This window comes from Oncorhynchus nerka, linkage group LG15, assembly GCF_034236695.1.
Source record: "Oncorhynchus nerka isolate Pitt River linkage group LG15, Oner_Uvic_2.0, whole genome shotgun sequence".
NCBI classification, from domain to species: Eukaryota; Metazoa; Chordata; class Actinopteri; order Salmoniformes; family Salmonidae; genus Oncorhynchus; species Oncorhynchus nerka.
In genome coordinates this window covers 61,146,313-61,166,969 of record NC_088410.1, presented here as the reverse complement: position 1 = coordinate 61,166,969, position 20,657 = coordinate 61,146,313, and the positions used below count along the sequence as shown (strand labels likewise).

At 41.1% G+C, this 20,657-nt stretch overlaps 2 protein-coding genes across 4 annotated transcripts; one reads left to right on the top strand and one right to left on the bottom strand.

The window, feature by feature from the left end:
* Nucleotides 1–246: 246 nt before the first annotated feature.
* Nucleotides 247–2,354, bottom strand: rh50 (Rh50-like protein). The gene has a single exon (XM_065000796.1). The coding sequence runs from the start codon at nucleotides 2,323–2,325 to the stop codon at nucleotides 829–831; it is 1,497 nt and encodes a 498-aa protein (XP_064856868.1). The 5' UTR covers nucleotides 2,326–2,354; the 3' UTR covers nucleotides 247–828.
* A 4,391-nt stretch (nucleotides 2,355–6,745) lies between these two features.
* Nucleotides 6,746–20,056, top strand: LOC115143028 (ADP-ribosylation factor GTPase-activating protein 1-like). Of its 3 annotated transcripts, XM_029683000.2 has the most exons (13): nucleotides 6,746–6,929; nucleotides 7,251–7,321; nucleotides 7,557–7,666; nucleotides 7,979–8,150; nucleotides 8,316–8,416; nucleotides 8,537–8,623; nucleotides 10,802–10,916; nucleotides 11,122–11,178; nucleotides 11,269–11,301; nucleotides 15,547–15,603; nucleotides 16,029–16,088; nucleotides 16,490–16,557; nucleotides 16,664–20,056. In XM_029683000.2, the coding sequence occupies exons 2-13, from the start codon at nucleotides 7,262–7,264 to the stop codon at nucleotides 17,043–17,045; spliced, it is 1,302 nt and encodes a 433-aa protein (XP_029538860.1). In that variant the 5' UTR covers nucleotides 6,746–6,929; nucleotides 7,251–7,261; the 3' UTR covers nucleotides 17,046–20,056. The 3 variants fall into 3 exon arrangements, with proteins under 3 accessions (XP_029538860.1, XP_029538862.1, XP_029538865.1); XM_029683002.2 differs by lacking the exon at nucleotides 15,547–15,603; XM_029683005.2 differs by lacking the exons at nucleotides 15,547–15,603; nucleotides 16,029–16,088.
* Nucleotides 20,057–20,657: the final 601 nt, after the last annotated feature.

Below are 20,657 nucleotides of genomic sequence, written 5' to 3'. Positions count from 1 at the left end.
TATAACTAATAATGGATGTACATAAAACATACCATAACGTAGACAAAAAAGGTATACAAAGCTTATTGAAAAGCTAATATCTGAAAGGTTATAGTGCAAGACCATGAACATCACAAGTGAACATGAGTAGGGCTAACTGTGTTCTTGATGTGAGGATCAACAACGCATGTTTCCTTGTTCACTAAAGCTTTCATAGAAGTTGCCATGATGTCTAATAACAAATAACAAAAAGTTGAATAACAAATATAAATTAAATATAATTCATGTTTTATTTCCAATAAAGTCAAAAATATGATTTTAAAACATCAATAAACATACTACAAAAAAAACATCAATTGTATTGTCAAATCTTTGATCATTTTTGCACAAATTCAGCCCATTATGAATATTTCAATATCATCCAATAGTTGTGTAAATTCCTGACAGCATCTTTGAGTATAACACTTTATTTCTCACTCTTACATTCACTCTGTAAAAAAGTGCACATCTGAAATTGTCATCTTGCAAAATTAACAAAACAAATAATTGTATAACAATTGTCAATAACAATAACAGGCCAAAATGAACAGCAGCTATTCCTTCTGTACACAACAAACATTCAAATAATAATTGTTTAATTGATCAAAATGCCAAAGAACTTGAAAGCTGGCAAGAATGTATAAGATGTCAATCCCATCTTCTCATGTCATATAAGAGAGAGTGGAAAGCTAACACTATGTGCAACATTTTGCAGCGTCACACCTTCACATTCATTCCTCAGTATTGCTAACCCAGTGTCCCCATACAGGGCTGGAAGCCTGAAATGTGAGTTCAGACCTTGGTATTGTCCTAAATGTCCTTTATGCTGGGGGGGGCCTTGTACACCCCCATGCTGGCAAAATCAGAGGGCACGTCGAAGAACAGCTCGTCGTCAAAGCAGAACTCGTCAGACGGCGTAGCGAGACAGGGCAACTTCAGTGCAAAGCCGGTCAGCACCCCACCGACAGCGGCTGCCCCGATGGTAGAGAAGATAGCTGCCACCTGGTAGATGGCTTGCTCCTTGGCGGTGCGCCCCAGCCCGGCCTTCAGCCCTGGGATCAGCTGCTGTAGCTCTAGGAGCTTTGGGTCTCCCTCCATGGGTGCACGGTGGGAGAAGATCTGGTACATGCTGGGGCCATAGGTTTCTTCGTTGGCCATGAGGATGGCACAAATGCCAGCCATGCAGGATATGAGGCCGGTGAGGCCGTGGAGATTGTGGATGCCACACTGGTCTTGGATCCTGAAGTGGCGGGCCATGAACGGGGTGAGGTACCTGTATCCCATGAAGCAGGCGGTGCAGCCCATGATCCCAAGGGCGTAGGCGGCTGCAGGGGAGATCATCATGTCCACAGAGGCCCCAACAGTCACACCACCCGCCAGAGTCACATTTTGAATGTCGGCCATGGTGAGCTTGCCTCTCTTGTTGAATACGGCAGATAAGGCGAAAGCGGTCATCGTTGAGGAGCTGAGGCCTATGAAGGTGTGCAGGACGGCCCTGTGCTGGTCATCACCCTTTAAGGTCAGAGCAGAGTTGAAAGAGGGCCAGAACACCCAGAGAAACAGGGTGCCCATCAACGACAGGATGTCTGACTGGTAACTGGTAACCTCCTTGACGTGGCCGTCATTCAGGCTAGGCCGATACAGCACAAACGTGACCCCCAACCCAAAGTAACAGGCAAACAGGTGGATGAGGATGGAGCCACCTGCGTCATTGATCTTTAGGTACTTCAGCACTGCCCACTCTGTCAAGGCAAAGATAGGGACCTCTAGCAGGGCCATGACCAGCAGCTGCACCGGACTGGTCTTTCCCAGCACCGCCCCGAAGGAGATGAGCACCACGGCACAGGCAAACTCAGCATTGAGCAGGTTGATGACCCCAAGGTGGATCTTTCCATCAGAGTAGAATTGGAAGTAGCCCTGCATCAAGATGGCCCACTGGATGGTAAAGGTGGCTGTTAAGAAGTTGAAGACCATCCCGCTGAAGCCATAGAGCCGCAGGAAGGCCAGCAGGCAGCCGAAGCCAACGAAGATCATCACCTGCACATCCGCGAAGAAGGGATAGTCCCGATACAGGGAGTTGTCCATAGGGTTGGTCTCATTGTTCTGAAACTTGGCGTTGGCATTGTCGTCGTAGGTGACAAAGCCGGCAAAGAGACCAAGGAAAACCACTTCCATCAACAGTACCAGCACTGGCAACCGCACCCTGAGGCTAGTGGAGTTATTCATGGTGGAATGGACACCTCGCATAGGCCAATTACTCCTGCAGCCGCACGCTTTATAGCTCTGCTGCCAGATAAAGATTGGCATTGGCAGATTGGCAGAAACGCACACTGTACAGCTACACAGGACTCCACATCTCTACCGCTGAAGACAGGGTTGTACTTTGGTCCCTTTTTTACAATCCAGCACATTCTACAGTTTCACAGAACAATGTGTACTGATGAAATGATTAGGGATTCAGATAAAATACATTTTTAGGTTAGTAGCCATGCAGGGTCTATTTTGAATAAGTAAGGGAAATGGTTTTTCAGAAGTTCATGTCTTTTTTAAACTTCCCGACTGTTTGTTACTGTATGCCTCAAATTAGTTTATATTGTACTGGGAAAAGAACTGAGCTAATGCCTCAAAGGTATTATAGTATTGAACACGTTTTTCAAAACAAAAGATGCCCAAACAATTGACTTTACATTAAAAAATAAAATAAAATAATGTTTCAGTAATTCTATATCTTTACAATTCCCTTTACAAAAAAAGATTGCAGTTTTGAAACTGCAGTAAAAGTGCAGTAACTGCAGTCGACTATGGCATTATGGAGGCAATAATTGCAGAATAACTATACTGCAATTACACTTACAGTTACAATTACAGTTACACTGCAAAATTACTGCAGTAAAAAAAACAGTGTTATTTTGGACGCAGTATTTGCAGTATACTGCAGTTATATTGCAATCTAACTGCAATCTTTTTTAGTGAAGTACAGCACAATATATTCAACAAAACATTCCAAATCAAATGGAAAAAGGGTTCTACCACTTCAAGAAAGTGTGTATTATTGCAGTGGATGAGAATATACCTTTGCTTTAGCCCCTATCAGTGAAATTGTGCTGGGTTGGTTGGCAAGTGGTTTTACAAACTTCTACAAACGTGCTGTTTCCAAGTTGTGTCCTTCATTTGTATGAATATGTTGATATCTAGTGGGCATATATAGACATTACAGGCACTCGATCTTTACAACAGTCGTCCTGTGGCCTCATTTATAACAGTTGAGTAAATTTCACACTACATTTCTGAATGAGCATTAAATGAGCAAGACACAAATCCACTCACCTTTTTATGGTGATAAAAACACCCCTTTATTTGCTGAATCATTTGGAACTCTTGGCATGTCGTGGCACGGCATACAAAAGACTAATTGTTGTTCAATAGTGTATATATTCTACTAGGTCCAATTAAATGATAGTTGCACATGGTAATTTGTTGCATGGGAGATCTGTGGCTAAATCGAGGGTGCCTACTGCGCTGGCTAATCGGATAGCTACAACCACAGTGCCTATAGCTTCCATGACCCCGGCCACAGCAGAGTTTGATACTAGCCTATATGATAAGTCAGAGTACAACCAATATTGTCTGAGAATAACAATAGTCAGGCTAGGCTTATAACCAATATGCTGTTGTAATGTATTAAGCCTACTGCACAAACCTCATTCCTATAGAATTGGTTTTATAGGTTTAGGTTAATGTTACAATTTTTAAGTCGTGTTTAAAATAATTCTGAGAGGTAGATTTTGACTGCGAAAGTGATCTTCACGCCAAAAAGGTTGGTGACCACTGGTCTAAAGTTCAGGGAGGTGAGCACATTCTCCCCTCAAGTTCATTAAAAACAAAAATCTAACTTTGCGTGAAAACTGGGCTGGCACATTTTCGGGTATATTTTTTACTATGCATGGTTTATAAATGAGGCCACAGGGGCCTTGTCTGGCCCGCCACAACTAAGTGTTCAGACCCTTTACTCAGTACTTTGTTGAAGCACCTTTGGCAGTGATTACAGCCTCAAGTCTTCTTGGGTATGACACTATAAGCTTGGCACACCTGTATTTGGGGAGTTTCTCCCATTCTTCTCTGCAGATCCTCTCAAGCTCTGTCAGGTTGGACAGGGAATGTCGCTACACAGCTATTTTCAAGTCTCTCCAGAGATGTTTGATTGGGTTCAAGTCCGGGCTCTAGCTGGGCCACTCAAGAACATTCAGAGACTTGTCCCGAAGCCACTCCTGTGTTGTCTTGGCTGTGTGCTTAGGGTCGTTGTCCTGTTGGAAGGTTAACCTTTGCCCCTGTCTGAGGTCCTGAGTGCTCTGGAGCATGTTTTCATCAAGGATCTCTCTGTACTTTGCTCCGTTTCTCATGATCTGAGAGTCCTTTAGGTGCCTTTTGGCAAACTCCATGCGGGCTGTCATGTGCCTTTTACTGAGGAGTGGCTTACATCTGGCCACTTTACCATAAAGGCCTGATTGGTGGAGTGCTGCAGAGAATGTTGTCTGGACCTTCTGGAAGGTTCTCCGATCTCCACAGAGGAACTCTGGAGCTCTGTCAGAGTGACCAGTGGGTTCTTGGTCACCTCCCTGACCAAGGCCTTCTCCCCCGATTGCTCAGTTTGGCCGGGCGGCCAGCACTATGAAGAGTGCCTCGACACAATCCTGTCTCAGAGATCTATGAACAATTCCCTCAACCTCATGGCTTGGTTTTTACTCTGACATGCACAGTCAACTACGGGACCTTATATAGACAGGTGTGTGCCTTTCCAAATCATGTCCAATCAATAGAATTTACCACAGGTGGACTCCAATCAAGTTGTAGAACCATCTCAAGGATGATCAATGGAAACAGGATGCACCTGAGCTCAATTTCAAGTCTCATAGCAAAGGGTCTGAATACTTATGTAAATGTGATATTTCAGTTCTTTATTTTTAATACATTTGCAAACCTTTCTAAAAACCTTTTTTTGCTTTGTCATTATGGGGTATTCTGTGTAGATTGATGATGGAAAAAACCCTAATTTAATCAATTTTAGAATAAGGCTATAATGTAACAAAATATGGAAAAGGTCAAGGGATCTGAATACTTTCTGAATGCACTGTATAGGCATATATACTGAACAAAAATACAAACACAACATGTAAAGTGTTAGTCCCATGTTTCATGAGCTGAAATAAAATATCCCAGAATTGTTCCACACACACAAAAACCTTATTTCTTTCAAATATTGTGCACAAATGTGTTTACATCCCTGTTAGTCAGCATTTTATCCATCCACCTGACAGGTGTGGCATATCTAGAAGCTGATTAAACAGCATGATCATTACACAGGTGCACCTTGTGCTGGGGACAATAAAAGGCCACTCTAAAATGTGCAGTTTTGTCATACAACAATGCCACAAATGTCTAAACTTTTGAGGAATTATGCAATTGGCTTGCTGATTGCACGAATGTCCACCAGAGCTGTTGCCAGAGAATTGAATGTTAAAATCGTTGAAATTGTTGCATGTTGCGTCTATATATTTTTTCAGTATATATAAAAGGTTATTTTACTTAGTTCTTTAAAGCAAGGCTACCCCAGGAGTGTGAGTGGGCTGAGGTTGCACTTAATCATGCACGGTCTGTTCTTTGGCTCGTGGGGAGGGTTTGGCATGGAGAAATAGGCCTACCGGCATGTTGCTGGTTAGATCCAAATGGCTCATATGCCTCATATTTAGTTGCCTAGATTTCTCCACGACTATGAAAGCTTATTTTGAAGTGTTGCGTATTTTCCAATCGTTGAAGCAAAATAAAATATAGGATTCGCACCCCTGTAGATTATTAGATATGGGTGTTATTCTGATGATGTAAACCAATGTCTCTGATAAAGTTGTGGCTTTCCTTGATCTAACCTTATAAAAATGATTAGGCTTAGTTAGCTATTTCATTTGGGATGAAATGTAGGCTACATTGAATGTTAATTTGAAATGAGCAAGCAGTATTGACATAAATAAATACAATAAAAAACGACCTATGCATAATTAGCCTAAATTTGTTATTAATAGAGCTCGCCAACTTGTAGTCCTAAAAACCGCAAATGACTTACCTCTGGTTCGTTCAGCCATTCCTATGGGGCAAATGAATGGGGGAAAAAACATGGTTTGGGGATAAAAGCTCAAAATAAGTTCTGAGGTTAACACAGGCTTAGTAGATCTAATGCGTTTTGTTCTATGAGATAATATCAGTCAGTTAACATGACCTTTATGAATTAAGAAGCCTTTTATGTGCTTTAAAAAAAAGTTCATACATGCTTCAAAATTCACAAAAAGTTACGTTAGCTAATGAATATTATCTAAACGTATGATATCTCCTTAGCCTGTGTTTACCACAGACCCTATTTTCGGAGTTTTTCCCAAATCTCTCCATAAACTACATTGATTTCCCCACAGGCTTCGTCCAGCAAACCATGGCAAAAATATGCCATTACTATTGTAGAGATGAAAGCCTCATGACGCTAACATTTTGGCTTTGTAAGTGACATTTATCTTCAATAGACTAATATTGTAGCTGGCTATGTATGCATCCTGCATTTTAATAGGTACAATTACTCAGGCAAATGGAATAATGCTCCACATAACAGTGTTTGAATGTCGGTGTCACAGTCCTTTATATAAAAAAATAAAATACAAAATATACCCATAATGCATTGCAATGCCAACGTAGGCAAATCTGCCACTGGCTAGTTGTCAACATGGCCACCAGTGTTTGCAATCCGCTATCATAGCTCTTCTCAATGGGATGTCATTTAACTCCACGTATTTAGCAAAAAGCCTTATCGAACTAGCTAAGCAAGAGAGACGCTTTAAACACCGCGTTCTTTAGGTTCTACAATACCCAGCCTGGTAAGAGACTACGAGCTAGCAGTAGCATAGTAGTAGTTAACATCAGTTAGCTACAGTAACTATTAGATCTCTTCAGATACATACACTATCATACATAGTATAGACTATTGAATGACATTCAGCTTTCTATTTGCAGTCAGTTCGAATATTGTTTATTTAACAAGGTATGGCTTTCAAAGTCTGTCAAAGGTGTCCTACGTTAGCCGCTTGGTAGTTAGCTAAACTATACACGTTATTGCTTTGATGCCGGCTTGGTTGGTGATAACAGAAGAAGCTAGGACATGATTTATGTGTAAGATTGCTAATAATTACTCTCTTCAGTGTCAGTCAAAATGGCAAGCCCAAGGACCAGAAGAGTTTTGAAGGAAGTGAGAACCCAGGAGGAAAACAACGTGAGTAGCTAGCTAACGTTAGCTTGCTGTTTGACCAGTAACGTTGTAGCTGGTTTAGTCACGACGTGATTGCCCAAAGGGCCAAGGCTGAACTATCTAAGGTTTAATATGAACACTGACGTTAGGACCTTGTGGGTGAACAATTTCTGTTGAGATATTCAATGTGATAGTGTCCACATCCATGTTTTCAATATCGACATCAAATAGTGAGCCAACATTTCCCCTCTTTTCTCAGCTTTGTTTTGAGTGTGGGGGCTTCAATCCTCAGTGGGTGAGTGTGACCTATGGGATCTGGATTTGTTTGGAATGTTCTGGCAAACACAGAGGCTTGGGAGTACACCTTAGGTGAGTAAATTCCAAAAGGCCAATTTTTCTGAATGTTGGTATTTATGCTTGCCTGTAGAGGCTCATGTGTGCATGAATGTCAATCCTCTACTGTTGAATCTCTTATCCTGAATAAGTAATTGTTCAAGCCTTCAGCCAGGCCCTTCTAAGATGGTGATTACCACTTATATTCTTTAACCCACCATACTCACCTAGTCATCCAAATGTCTTCCTATATAAGGTCCCATGCCTAGTTAAATAAAAAATGAAGTAACATTTCCTGTCAAGTCGGTTTGGAAGTATTTAACCCCTAATGTGATCTCTGTACTGTAGCTTTGTGCGCTCTGTTACCATGGACAAGTGGAAGGACATTGAGTTGGAGAAGATGAAGGCGGGAGGGAACGGAAAGTTTCGTATGTTTCTGGAACTCCAAGATGATTACGATGCCACCTGGACCATGCAGGACAAATATAACAGCAGACCTGCTGCACTTTTCAGAGACAAGGTAAGGAAGCCTCCCTTTTGAGTCATTATTTTAATGGTCATGTACATAGTAAAGTTGCCGGGGACACTCCAAATCAACATTTCTGAATTTCCAATGCTAATATCAAACAGTACACCTATAATGGTCTCACTCACTGAAATGCATGCCTCTTTATTCGATTGACAGGTTGCAACCATTGCAGAGGGGAAAGAGTGGTCTATTGAAACTTCCTCTGCCAAGGACTGGACTCCGCCTCAGGCTAAGACCGGACTTTCGACGTCTCATCGGTAAGGGTGAAAAGTGTTATTTCATATAGTTAAAATATTCAATGACTTGAATATTTTCAAAATACTAATTTCCAATATTATCACATCCCAAAATAATCTGTGGTTGGTTTTCCAATGTAGCTCAGGGGGCCCTGGCCAGAACTCGGGAAACCCTTCAGACAAGGTGTTTGAGGACTGGTTGAGTGACGATGTGAACTCTTATCAGAGGTGAGACCATTGTATCCATGACTTGCTTGTCTCTGAAGCAGATGTACAGCCCCCCCCCCAAAACAGCCTCAATTTGTCAGGCATGGACTTAACAAGTCGTTCCACCGGGATGCTGGCTCATGTTGACTCCATTGCTTCCCACAGTTGTGTCAAGTTGACTGGATTCCCTTTGGGTGGTGGACCATTCTTGATACACACTGGAAATAGTTGAGCATGAAAAAACAGGCATCTTTGCAGTTCTTGACACAAACTGGTGTGCCTGGCACCTACTACCATACCCCATTCAAAGGCACTTAAATCATTTGTTGCCCATTCATCCTCTGAATGGCACCCATAGTCTGTCTCAAGGCTTGAAAATCCTTCTTTAACCTCACTCCTCCCCTTCATTTACACTGATTGAAGTGGATTTAACCAGGTAAGTTGTTGAGAACAAGTTCTCATTTACAACTGCGACCTGGCCAAGATAAAGCAAAGCAGTGCGACACAAACAACAGAGTTACATTTACATTTAATTTATATAATTATAATAATAATAATAATAATAATACATTTATAGATGCACTATTGTAAAGTGGCTGTTCCACTGGATGTCTTAAGGTGAACGCACCAATTTGTAAGTCGCTCTGGATAAGAGCGTCTGCTAAATGACTTAAATGTAAATGTAAACAGAGTTACACATGGAATAAACAAACATACAGTCATTAACACAATAGAAAAAAGTATATATACAGTGTGTGCAAATGGTGAGGTAAGGCAATAAATAGGCCATAGTAGCGAAGTAATTACAATTTAGCAAATGAGCACTGGAGTGATAGATGAGTAGATGGTGATGTGCAAGTAGAAATACTGGTGTGCAAAAGAGCAGAAAAGTAAATAAAAAATGGGGATGAGGTAGGTAGATTGGGTGGGCTATTTACAGATGGGCTATTTACAGATTGGCTATGTACAGCTGCAGCGATCGGTTAGCTGCTCAGATAGCTGATGTTTAAAGTTAGTGAGGGAAATATAAGTCTCCAGCTTTAGCGATTTTTGCATTTCGTTCCAGTCATTGGCAGCAGAGAACTGGAAGGAAAGGAGGCCAAAGTAGGTGTTGGCTTTGGGGATGACCAGTGAGATATACCTGCTGGAGTGCGTGCTACGGGTGGGTGTTATCGTGACCAGTGAGCTGAGATAAGGTGGAGCTTTACCTAGCATAGATGACCTGGAGCCAGTGGGTCTGGCGGCGAATATGTAGAAAGGGCCAGCTGACTAGAGCATACAGGTCGCAGTGGTGGGTGGTATAAGGGGCTTTGGTGACAAAATGGATGGCACTGTGGTAGACTGCATCCAGGTTGCTGAGTAGAGTATTGGAAGCTATTTTGTAAATGACATCATCGAGGATCGGTAGGATATTCCGTTTTACGGGGGTATGTTTGGCTGCGTGAATGAAGGAGGCTTTGTTGCGAAATAGGAAGCCGATTCTAGATTTAATTTAGGATTGGAGATGTTTAATATGAGTCTGGATGGACAGTTTACAGTGCCAAGCTTGTGTCATCATACCCAAGAAGACTCGAGGCTGTAATTGCTGCCAAAGGTGCCTCAACAAAGTACTTAGTGAAGGGTCTAAATACTTGTGTAAACACTTTAAAAACCTGTTTTTGCTTTGTCATTATGGGGTATTGTGTGTATGTTGGTGAGGGGGGGAAACTATGTAATCCATTTTAGAATAAGGCTGTAACGTAACAAAATGTGGAAAAAGTCAAGGATTCTGAATTCTTTCCGAATGCACTGTTAACATATTGTACCCAGAAAGCACAGTCTAAATCCAAAAGTAAGATACCACAGAGCACATTTGACTATTGTTTAAAGATAACTTGAATCTGATTTTCTCTTTATGTTCTTAACCATCATTTTAACTAACAACTTTCAAGACTTTATCTGTAAATGCTCAACCAATGTATAGCATAGGTTCTTAATCCAACAGTAAGATACATCAAAGTACACATTTGTACTTTTGCTTTAAGATCAATTTCATCCATATTTGTCATTTTTTTCCTTTCCCACTGGGACCACCCATATGCATACGCATGATTGTAAGTCACGTTACATAAAAGCATTTCCTAAATGTAATTTATTATGTTTTTGCTCACCTTTTTATGAAGACTTATAATTTATGCAAACATACCATTTCCCCTGTAGTGGTGGCGGTTATAGTGGGAATCAGGAGAACCGCTATGTTGGCTTTGGGAATACACCGACCCCAGAGAAGAAGGAGGATGATGTCCTGAACAACGCTCTATCTTCAATTTACTCGGTACGGCAGTAATATGGCACAGCATCTGGGAATCTGCGTGGCCCTGAAGTAAAGGGGGGGTTCCCAAATGGCACCATATTCCCTATATTTGGGACACAGACATGGAGTTTAAGGTATCTGTCATGGTGACTCGTGTGTCTATTTGGGACGTAGAGTTTAAGATATCTGCCGTGGTGAATTGTGTGTGACATGTTTTGTTTGATAGGGCTGGAGCAATTTCACAATCGGAGCAAGCAAAATTGCAGCAGTCGCCAAAGATAATGTAAGTATCTCCAAGGAAAGCTGTTATCCTGTCACAGAACTTAATTTCACTGTTTATTAATAGCTTTTTTCTGTCTTTTCACTGGAACAGACTGCAAAACTTGCAACCTCAGCAACTCTAAAGGTATGACTTTCTTTTATTAAACAGTTCATTAGTACCCGATTGATTAGCACCAAGTTTTTAAAACTTTTAGTTACTATTAAGATATCGTTAAGGTTTGTTTTACTAGCATCATTTTGCAACTATTTATATGAATGTGTAGGTACAAACTCTTAACCTTACAGGTCTGAGATGCCATTTAACAAAGTTGATAAAGATGTGATTGTGTGAATCCCTTTTTGATGAAAAAGCAAACCATTATTATGCTCATGCTTGCATGACACAAGTAATAAATAGGTTTCAAAGTTTATTTGCCACATGCACAGGATACAATAGGTGTAAAGCAGTACAGGGAAATTCTTACCTTCAGAGCTCTTTCCAACAATGCAGTGATAATAATTATAATAATAATAATAATAATAATAAACTACGATGAGAGTTTTTTTTTAAAACACGAGAATGCAAGAGTATGTTTAGGTCAGTGCCGGTACCTTTATTCAATGTGCAGGTTTACTGGAGTGGTTGAGGTGGGTTTATGCATAAATAAATAAACTATTTCCTGAACTGCATTGTTGATTTAAGGGCTTGTAAGTAAGCATTTCACAGTAAGGTCTACTACACCTGTTGTATTCGGCGCATGTGACAAATAAAACGTCATTTGATTTAGTATGAGACACAGTACCAGTTAAAAGTTTGGACACGTACTCATTCAAGGGTTTTTATTTTATTCTTAATATTTTCTAAATTCTAGCGTTATAGTGAAGACATCAAAACTATGAAATAACACATGGAATCATGTAGTAACCCAAAGTGTTAAACAAATCAGAATATATTTTAGATTCTTCAAAGTAGCCACCCTTTGCCTTGATGACAGCTTTGCACACTCTTGGCATTCTCTCAACCAGCTTCACCTGGAATGCTTTTCTAACAGTCTTGAAGGAGTTCAGCACTCTTTGGCTGCTTTTCTTTCACTCTGCGTTCCAACTCATCCCAAACCATCTCAATTGGGTTGAGGTCGGGTGATTGTGGAGGCCAAGTCATCTGATGCAGAACTCCATCACTCTCTTTTTTGGTCAAATAGCCATTACACAGCCTGGAGGAGTGTTGGGTCATTTTCCAATTGAAAAACAAATAGTCCCACATTAGCGCAAACCAGATGGGATTGGGTGTTGCTGCAGAATGCTGTGGTCGCCATGCTGGTTAAGTGTTCCTTGAATTCTTAATAAATCACTGACAGTGTCACCAGCAAATCACCATCACACCACCACCTCCTTGCTTCACGGTGGGAACCACACATGAGGTCATCCGTTCACCTACGCTGCGTCTCAGAAAGACATGGCGGTTGAGAGCAAAAATGTCAAATTTAGACAACAGATTTCCACTGGTCTAATGTCCATTGCTCGTATCTCTTGGCCCAAGCAAGTCTCTTCTTATTATTGGTGTCCTTTAGTAGTGGTTTCTTTGCAGCGATTCAACCATGAAGGCCTAATTTACACAGTCTCTTCTGAACAGTTGATGTTGAGATGAGTCTGTTACTTGAACTCAGAAGCATTTATTTGGGCTGCAATATCTGAGGCTGGTAACTCTAATGAACTTATCCTCTAATGAACTTATCCTCTGCGGCAGAGGTAACTCTGGGTCTTTTTTTCCTGTGGCGATCCTCATGAGAGCCAGTTGTTGTGGCTGCATGTTTTTGCGACTGAAATTTTACGCATTGACTGACCTTGATGTCTTAAAATTATGATGGACTGTTGTTTCTCTTAGCTGTTCTTTCCTGCATTCCTGCTTCATGACGTGAATACGGGTGTATAAGGGTGGCTACTTTTGAAGAATCTCAAATATAAAATATATTTTGATTTTAATACTTTTGGGGGGGGGGGTTACTACATGATTCCATATGTGCTATTTCATGGCACATATGAAAATGTAGAAAATAGTAAAAATAAAGAACCCAGGAATGAGTAGGCGTGTCAACTTTTGACTGCTACTGTACATGTAAACAGGGCTGAAAAGTGACTTATATATATATATATATATATATAAAATAAAATGCACACATACTGAGTTTACAAAACATTAGGTACACCTTCCTAATATTGAGTTGGACTTCGAAAGCGTTCCACAGGTATGCTGGCCCATACTGAATTCAATGCTTCCCACAGTTGTGTCAAGTTGCCTGGATGTCCTTTGGGTGGTGGACCATTTTTTAATTTTTTAAAATTTGACCCCTTTTTCTCCCCAATTTCGTGGTATCCAATTGTTTTTAGTAGCTCTTGTCTCATCGCTACAACTCCCGTACGGGCTCGGGAGAGACTAAGGTTGAAAGTCATGCGTCCTCCGATACACAACCCAACCAAGCCGCACTGCTTCTTAACACAGTGTGCATCCAACCCGGAAGCCAGCCGCACCAATGTGTTGGCGGAAACACTGTGTACCTGGCAACCTTGGTTAGCGCGCACCGCGCCCGGCCTGCCACAGGAGTCGCTGGTGCGCGGTGAGACAAGGACATCCCTACTGACCAAGCCCTCCCTAACCCGGACGACGCTAAGCCAATTGTGCGTAGCCCCACGGACCTCCCGGTCGCGGCCGGCTACGACAGAGCCTGGGCGCGAACCCAGAGTCTCTGATGGCACAGTACTGCGCTGCAGTACAGCGCCCTTAACCACTGCGCCACCCGGGAGGCTGGTGGACCATTCTTGATACACACAGGAAACGGTTGAGCGTGAAAAACCCAGCAGTGTTGCAGGTCTTGTCACAAACCGGTGCGCCTGGCACCAACTGCCATACCCTGTTCAAAGTCACTTAAACATTTTGTCTTGCCCTCTGAATGGCACACATACACAATCCATGTCTCAAGGCTCTGTAACCTGTTTCCTCCCCTTCATCTAGCTACACTGATTTGAAGTGGATTTAACAAGTGACATCAAATAAGGGATCATAGCTTGTAATTGAAGGAGCAATTTGTATACTCAGTATAAATACTTATGGTAATATACTAATGGTAAAATATACTGTACATGTAAACAAGAGTAATAGTGACCAGTAGCAGGACAAATAGGTAAATACTAATGGTAATCGTGACCAATAATCGATGGACAGCAGCATAATGGAGTAATAAATCTAATCCAATAATAATTTTAACAGTTGTCTGAGTAGGTAGAGACCCGTGGATGGGCATATAGTCAGTGTGGATAGTCATGATGATCTGCTAAAGATAAATAGTTCTAGCCCCCTCTCTCAGGAAATACCAAGCTAGAGTCATTTATTTGAGTAAGACATTTTCATGTATTGGTTGAGGTTCAACCTCCTAATTCCATATGATGTACCCACAGAAAAATCATTATTCCAGATATAACTTAATTCTATGGATGCACCACTGTATGTGATTCCCTCTGCAGCAGAAACAGCAGTGCAAATGTTTAGCCTTTAGAGCTCATGGAACATAGATTTTCTTCCACGGGTTTCCCTGTTTATTTTTGCTCATAAATGAACTGGACATAAATAACTGTGAACTGTAGTTTGCTGTAGTTTGAACTGTTTGTCGCTTCTTTAACTTCCTTGCTTTCTCTGGACGTAGTTAAGGGGCTATAAGCCGCCCCCAGAGCCGGTAAAATCAATAACAAATGCATGCTCCTTGTCCATATTCCTGCATCCCATTTTACTCATTGTTTTCATGAATGTATTCATTCCCACCCTAAGCTTGTCGGCTGGTCATCGGTGTCCTGTCTGAAAATGTATGTGAAAATGACCAGACCCACCACTGCAAAATGGTGGATAAGTACAGTTAGCCTAACCAGTAGTGTTACATTGAGCTTTTCTTGGCTGCAGACAGAAAAACATATTTAGCAGTTGATGGATAATCTTAATGTCAAGGGTTGTCGTAGTTTAAATTATTATTAAATGAATTATTATGAAGTTCTTGGTCACGTTCACTTTAGTGGCCCATTTAAGACAATGGTTGAGAAACCATTCAAGGAGTGTGAACATTCCTGTCATTTACAAAGAAAGATATCTTGGCATAACTTGTTTTGTACTCGCCAACCATAGTTATTTATCCCTGCATGACCGTTCCATTTCTCAGTTCCCTTTGAGGGTCAGCCCTCGCTGTGCTGACTGTGCTTGTTTAATGTCCTAGTGAATGGAATGACAGTTCCCTCGCCTGCCTCAGCTTCCTGCTTCTCAGAAATTCAGTCAGTCTGTCTTGCATTGCCGTGAATGTCGAACTGTTTTGTTTAATTCACACATCTTCTCCCTGTCACTCCCAACTAGGCCACAGAGTTAGGACAGACATTAAATGAGAATGTTATCAAACCTACCCACGAAAAGGTAACTGTTTAAAGTTGAGTTAATAGGCTAAATGCTTCATAAAACCAGCTTTACATTTGATTTGCATTGTCTCCTTTGGAATGTGTCTGCTCTAGTGACTGACTATAGTGTGCATGTGCAATAGCTAATTGCTTGATGTAGAAAAATTCCACACAGCTTCTTAAAATGGGTGTTTTCAAATCTATCTTGACTGAGACTTAACAGAAATCACCTACTGTCTCATAAGTAGGCTAATCATCACATTATTGTCCTCTCAGTAAAATCAAATCTAAGACTAATTCCTTTGCGCACAATAAAATGTGCAACTGTTCACAATTCGAAACACTGCCTGAGCTAGCCTGTGTGGTGATGTCCTGATTTACACACCCACCTCTTGATGCTGTGAGTTGTCTCCATTTCCATTAACGGTGATTTGGCTTGTCCAGGTTAAAGATGGCAAGTTGCTAGATGAAATGTCCGTCGGCATTACTGGGCTGGCATCCAAGGTAGGAGAAGGCAGACCTCTGCCACACTGCACACCTACAACCAGTCTCCTGAGCAAGGGTCGTGGGAAGCTATGCATTCATCAGGAATTAGCCTAAGTTTAGCAGGGCAAAATATGTTGGTGCTGTCATCGCACTACTTACTCTGAAAAGGAGACTCGTTTGGGTGTGTTGATGTACATTTTGAAGATATTCATGCAATTTGTATCTCCCTTTTCTCTTGCTGCTATTGTTATTCTGGTGGTGAGTACTGTGTAGATTGAATTGTACTCATATTAATTTGTACAACCTTATACAACCTTTACTTTGGTCAATGAACTATTGTGAATCTGATAAACATGATTTGTAAACTTGTTTTGGTGAGTGCTGTAGACTTTTTATCAACATTTCATGTCTTTTCTCAGGTTCAGGATGCTGGTGCAAAAGGCTGGAAAGACATGACTGACTTCTTTTCTGGAAAGCCCGAGGACGGGTAAATCAAAATGATTAAATCTGGAATTTGGCATAGTGATGTGTCAGTTGAGGGTCTTTATTTCTGAGATAAGTTTCCCCTCTTTGTGACGAACCCTCTCCCACAGGTCAGAAGGAGAAAGCTACCAGAACATGGATGCCAATGAAGGTTACCAGTTCAACTCCTCAGGCCCAGAACTAGGCCAGGCCCCTGCGCAGGACTTCTGGACGTCCTTTGGCAGCGCCAGCTCCTCCAAGCCCAAGAAGTCCCCAAGCAGCGACAGTTGGACCAACGTCGACAACTCTGCCGCTGAGAAGAAGAGCTCCGACAGCTGGGACAACTGGGACTCGAAGGCGGCATCCAACAACAAACACAGCACTGGAGACAGCTGGGAGGCCTGGGACAACAACTGGGACAATGCTGCTGGTGGAGAGGCCAAAGGCAAGAAAAGCCCCGCAGCCGCCCCCACCAAACCTGCTGAGGAAACCTGGGACAATGCAGACTGGTAGAGGCCTCACTCACAATCCTCCCCAGCTCTATTTCTCCCTTTTCCTCTACCTTCACCGCCATTCTCTCTTTCCTTCCTTCTCACAGGCACTTTTACAGTTGCACAGTTATGTCTCTAACCTGGGTTGAGTTCAATGCCAGTTCAGTATGTATTTATCACTCAATAAGAACTAATTGAAATGGAATTGATCTCAACGCACACTGAATATTTACACATTTTAAAGGAAGGTTGCAGTCTATTTAATTTTGCCTGGATGTGTATAAATTTCTTTAATTCATTACAGGAGTTACATCTAAATGTAAGCAGAGTCATCATCTTATGTCACATTTAAAGTTATCTCCATATTAGAAGGCAAGGTGCCATCTTGGTTTAGTCTGACATTTTAATACATCATCCTCAACTAAAGATGGCAGCAGTCACCTACTCAACCAGTGTTTTTAGAGTGATAGGAGCCCGGTCTGTCAGTGGTTATCCCTTGAAAAACGGGGATTTCAACTTTCTGAGTTTCCACACTCAATTTATGCATAATGAAATTGACAAGGAACTGGAATCCAACTTAGTGTGCTGTCGTGTAAAGCCAGCATCCCTTGCACCCCAACAGTGCGGTCTGTGTTGACTAAAACTTACGGTCAAAATGTTCTTTTGTGTGTCAATTTACGACTGCAGCTAACCTTGGTATGATGATGCTTAACATTGTGCAATGGCGTTATATGTATAAAATGTAGCTGCTGGATTCATGTGATGCAAGTATAGTATTTTACCAATATTTTTTTCTTTCCATTCTCAGCCGTCTTCATTGAAACCTGAAGAGAAAGCTCTTATGAGTCGGTACGACTTGGTTATTTTGATGAGGAACAGGGGATAAGTACATTTTAGGTTTTAATTCAACCTAGTCTCAAAAGCAGTTGACAGTGTTAAAGTACTATTGCACCACCCAATCAGTGGTTGTCAATCGCATGGCATTAATCTCAGCAGCTAACTGTAATATAAATGATAATGTGTTAATTTAATGTGGTAAGCTGTACAATTATTGTGTGTGTGTGTTGAGAACTGGACACATTTGTTTTTGGAGCAGGGACTGTAACTCTGACTTATGGTTCATTGCATGTAATACTGCCGAACCTGTGGGACCACCACAGCAACCTTCTGTGACCTCAGTGGGATCTAGTATAGTCTAATTGCGTCTATTGTCCTCAACACACACACCAAAAAAAAGAAAGAAGCTATCTCATTAAGCTGATCTTTTCAGTCTCCATGTCTGTGTTAAGTGTTTCATCCAAGTTTTCATGACTTTTCATGTTAAAACAGACAATGGGAAAAGAACACGTCTCAGGCCAGTCATGTAAGAATCTTTGATACGAATTTCAGTTTGATACGGACAGTCACTTCTCAAGGAGTGAGGTTGAATACTGCCAATTTTGAAAGAGCTTTTCGCTGGACTTCTAAGATGAGTCCGATGTTTTACATTGACGTGCAAACTTCAGCCATGTAATCCCTTGCCCCTGTTCGATTTGACATGTTTTTGTGTTCGAAGGCAGGGGTTAAATGGGCATTTCTATGTCCTCTGAATTGCTGGCTTTTCCATAGTCAATTTTCACAGATTAGCCTAGTTCCTACTGTTTACTATCTCCCCTTGTAATGTCTCACGTTGGAACTCTCAATTTCACCCATGTATATATGTGAGAGAGTGGCGTTGCCTAGATTATTTTTTTCACTCATGAAAAAGAGAACAAGGCAAGGCTACTATTTCTTAATTGTACCAGATTGTTGGCATTTCCTTCCCCTGGCTGTTTTCCTGGTGGAACCACAGAAATATGGGCTGATGTGGCTTGCATTGTCTTGTGTGAATGACAAATGCTTCTGCTAAATGAGAAACAAAGACTGTCTGAGTTGTTTTCTACACACCAGGATAACTTTAATGACTAACTGCAACGCTTGTGTAGTAGTGCATGTTTTGCGGTATTGCACTCTCCCCACCCTCTATTTTAATGTTGTGTTACAAGCCTTAAAGAGCTGTCCTCATAGTCTATCTATTGATAAACCGGTGTCCATTTGGTTTTAAGTGTGTGTTTGGGTGTGTGTTTTCCGTTATTGGATGGTCAGCATGTATGATCAGATGATAAAATATGATCGTAAAACGAGGTGCTGCTGTTTACAGTTTGCCTCCATATTTCTGATGCTTTGACTTTTTTTGTACTATATTAAGTTTTATGACGACGCACACAGCCTGGATGGTGAACGTAGCGATTGGGCTGTCTCCACCAAGCTAAAATACACATTCTTAATCCCAATTTTGTTATATATATATATATATTAAAAAAAAAAGATTATTCAATGAATTCCAGTGTTTTAATCTAAAGGATGTTAAATGTTAGATATTATGTTTTATAGATCTACAAGTCTCAGTAGCTCATTAGGTATAAATGTGTTATGTAACACTTGCAAATTAAAGAATCTTCTCTTATTTTTTTACCATTGATGGTAATGAAGACTTTTCAGCAGTGTGGTTTAGTGAAATATAGGCCTAACGCTGAAAAGTACAGTAAACCATGTGCTTTTATGTCTATTCATGTTTTGACTGCCACATTGGAGATTGTCACCCACAATCTTTGTAGTCAAGTCAGTCAACAAATACTATTTTTTTGATATTGTACTTGGTTTCCTAATGTGTAACTATGGTTTGGAGATAACAAAACATTTTACTTTTTTTTATTTTGAAAAACATAGTATTTCTAAGTACAGTGGGCGTTGGTAAGTTGAGTTCCACTAATTTATCTAAACAAGCATTCCATATTGGTGATTGATTAAAGGGAATTTCCTCATGCTCTTGAATTTCATGTGAACCATAATTACTTTAGCCTTATCCCTTATAGTACTGTAATATGAATGTGTAAAATGTACAGTTATGGGTGTATGTACAGTGGCTTCAGTATGTATTCATACCCCTTGACTTATTCCACATTTTGTCTTACAGCCTTTATTGAAAATTGATTAAATAGCTTTTTTCTCTCACCCATCTACACACAATACCCCATAATGACCAATTGAAAACATGTTTTTAGAATTTTTTTCAAATGTATTGAAAATGAAATTCAGAAATACACTATGTGACAAAGTATGTGGACACCTGCTCGTCGAACATCTTATACCAAAATCATGGGCATTAATATGGAGTTTGTCCCCCTTTGCTGCTATAACATCCTCCACACTTCTGGGATGGCTTTCCACTAGATGTTGGAATATTGCTGTGGGGATTTACATCCATTCAGCCACGAGCATTAGTGAGGTCGGTCACTGATGTTGGGCGATTGGGCCTGGCTCGCAGTCAGCGGTCCGATTCATCCCAAAAGTGTTTGATGGTATTGAGGTCGGGGCTCTGTGCAGGCCAGTCAAGTTCTTCCACACCAATCTCAACAAACCATTTCTGTATGGACCTCTCTTTGTGCACGAGGGCGTTGTGGTGCTGAAACTGGAAAGGGCCTTCCAAAACTTGCCACGAAGTTGGAAGCACAGAATAGTCTAGAATGTCATTGTATACTGAAGCATTACGATCTCCCTTCCCTGGAATTAAGAGGCCTAGCCCGAACCATAAAAAAACAGCCCCAGACCATTA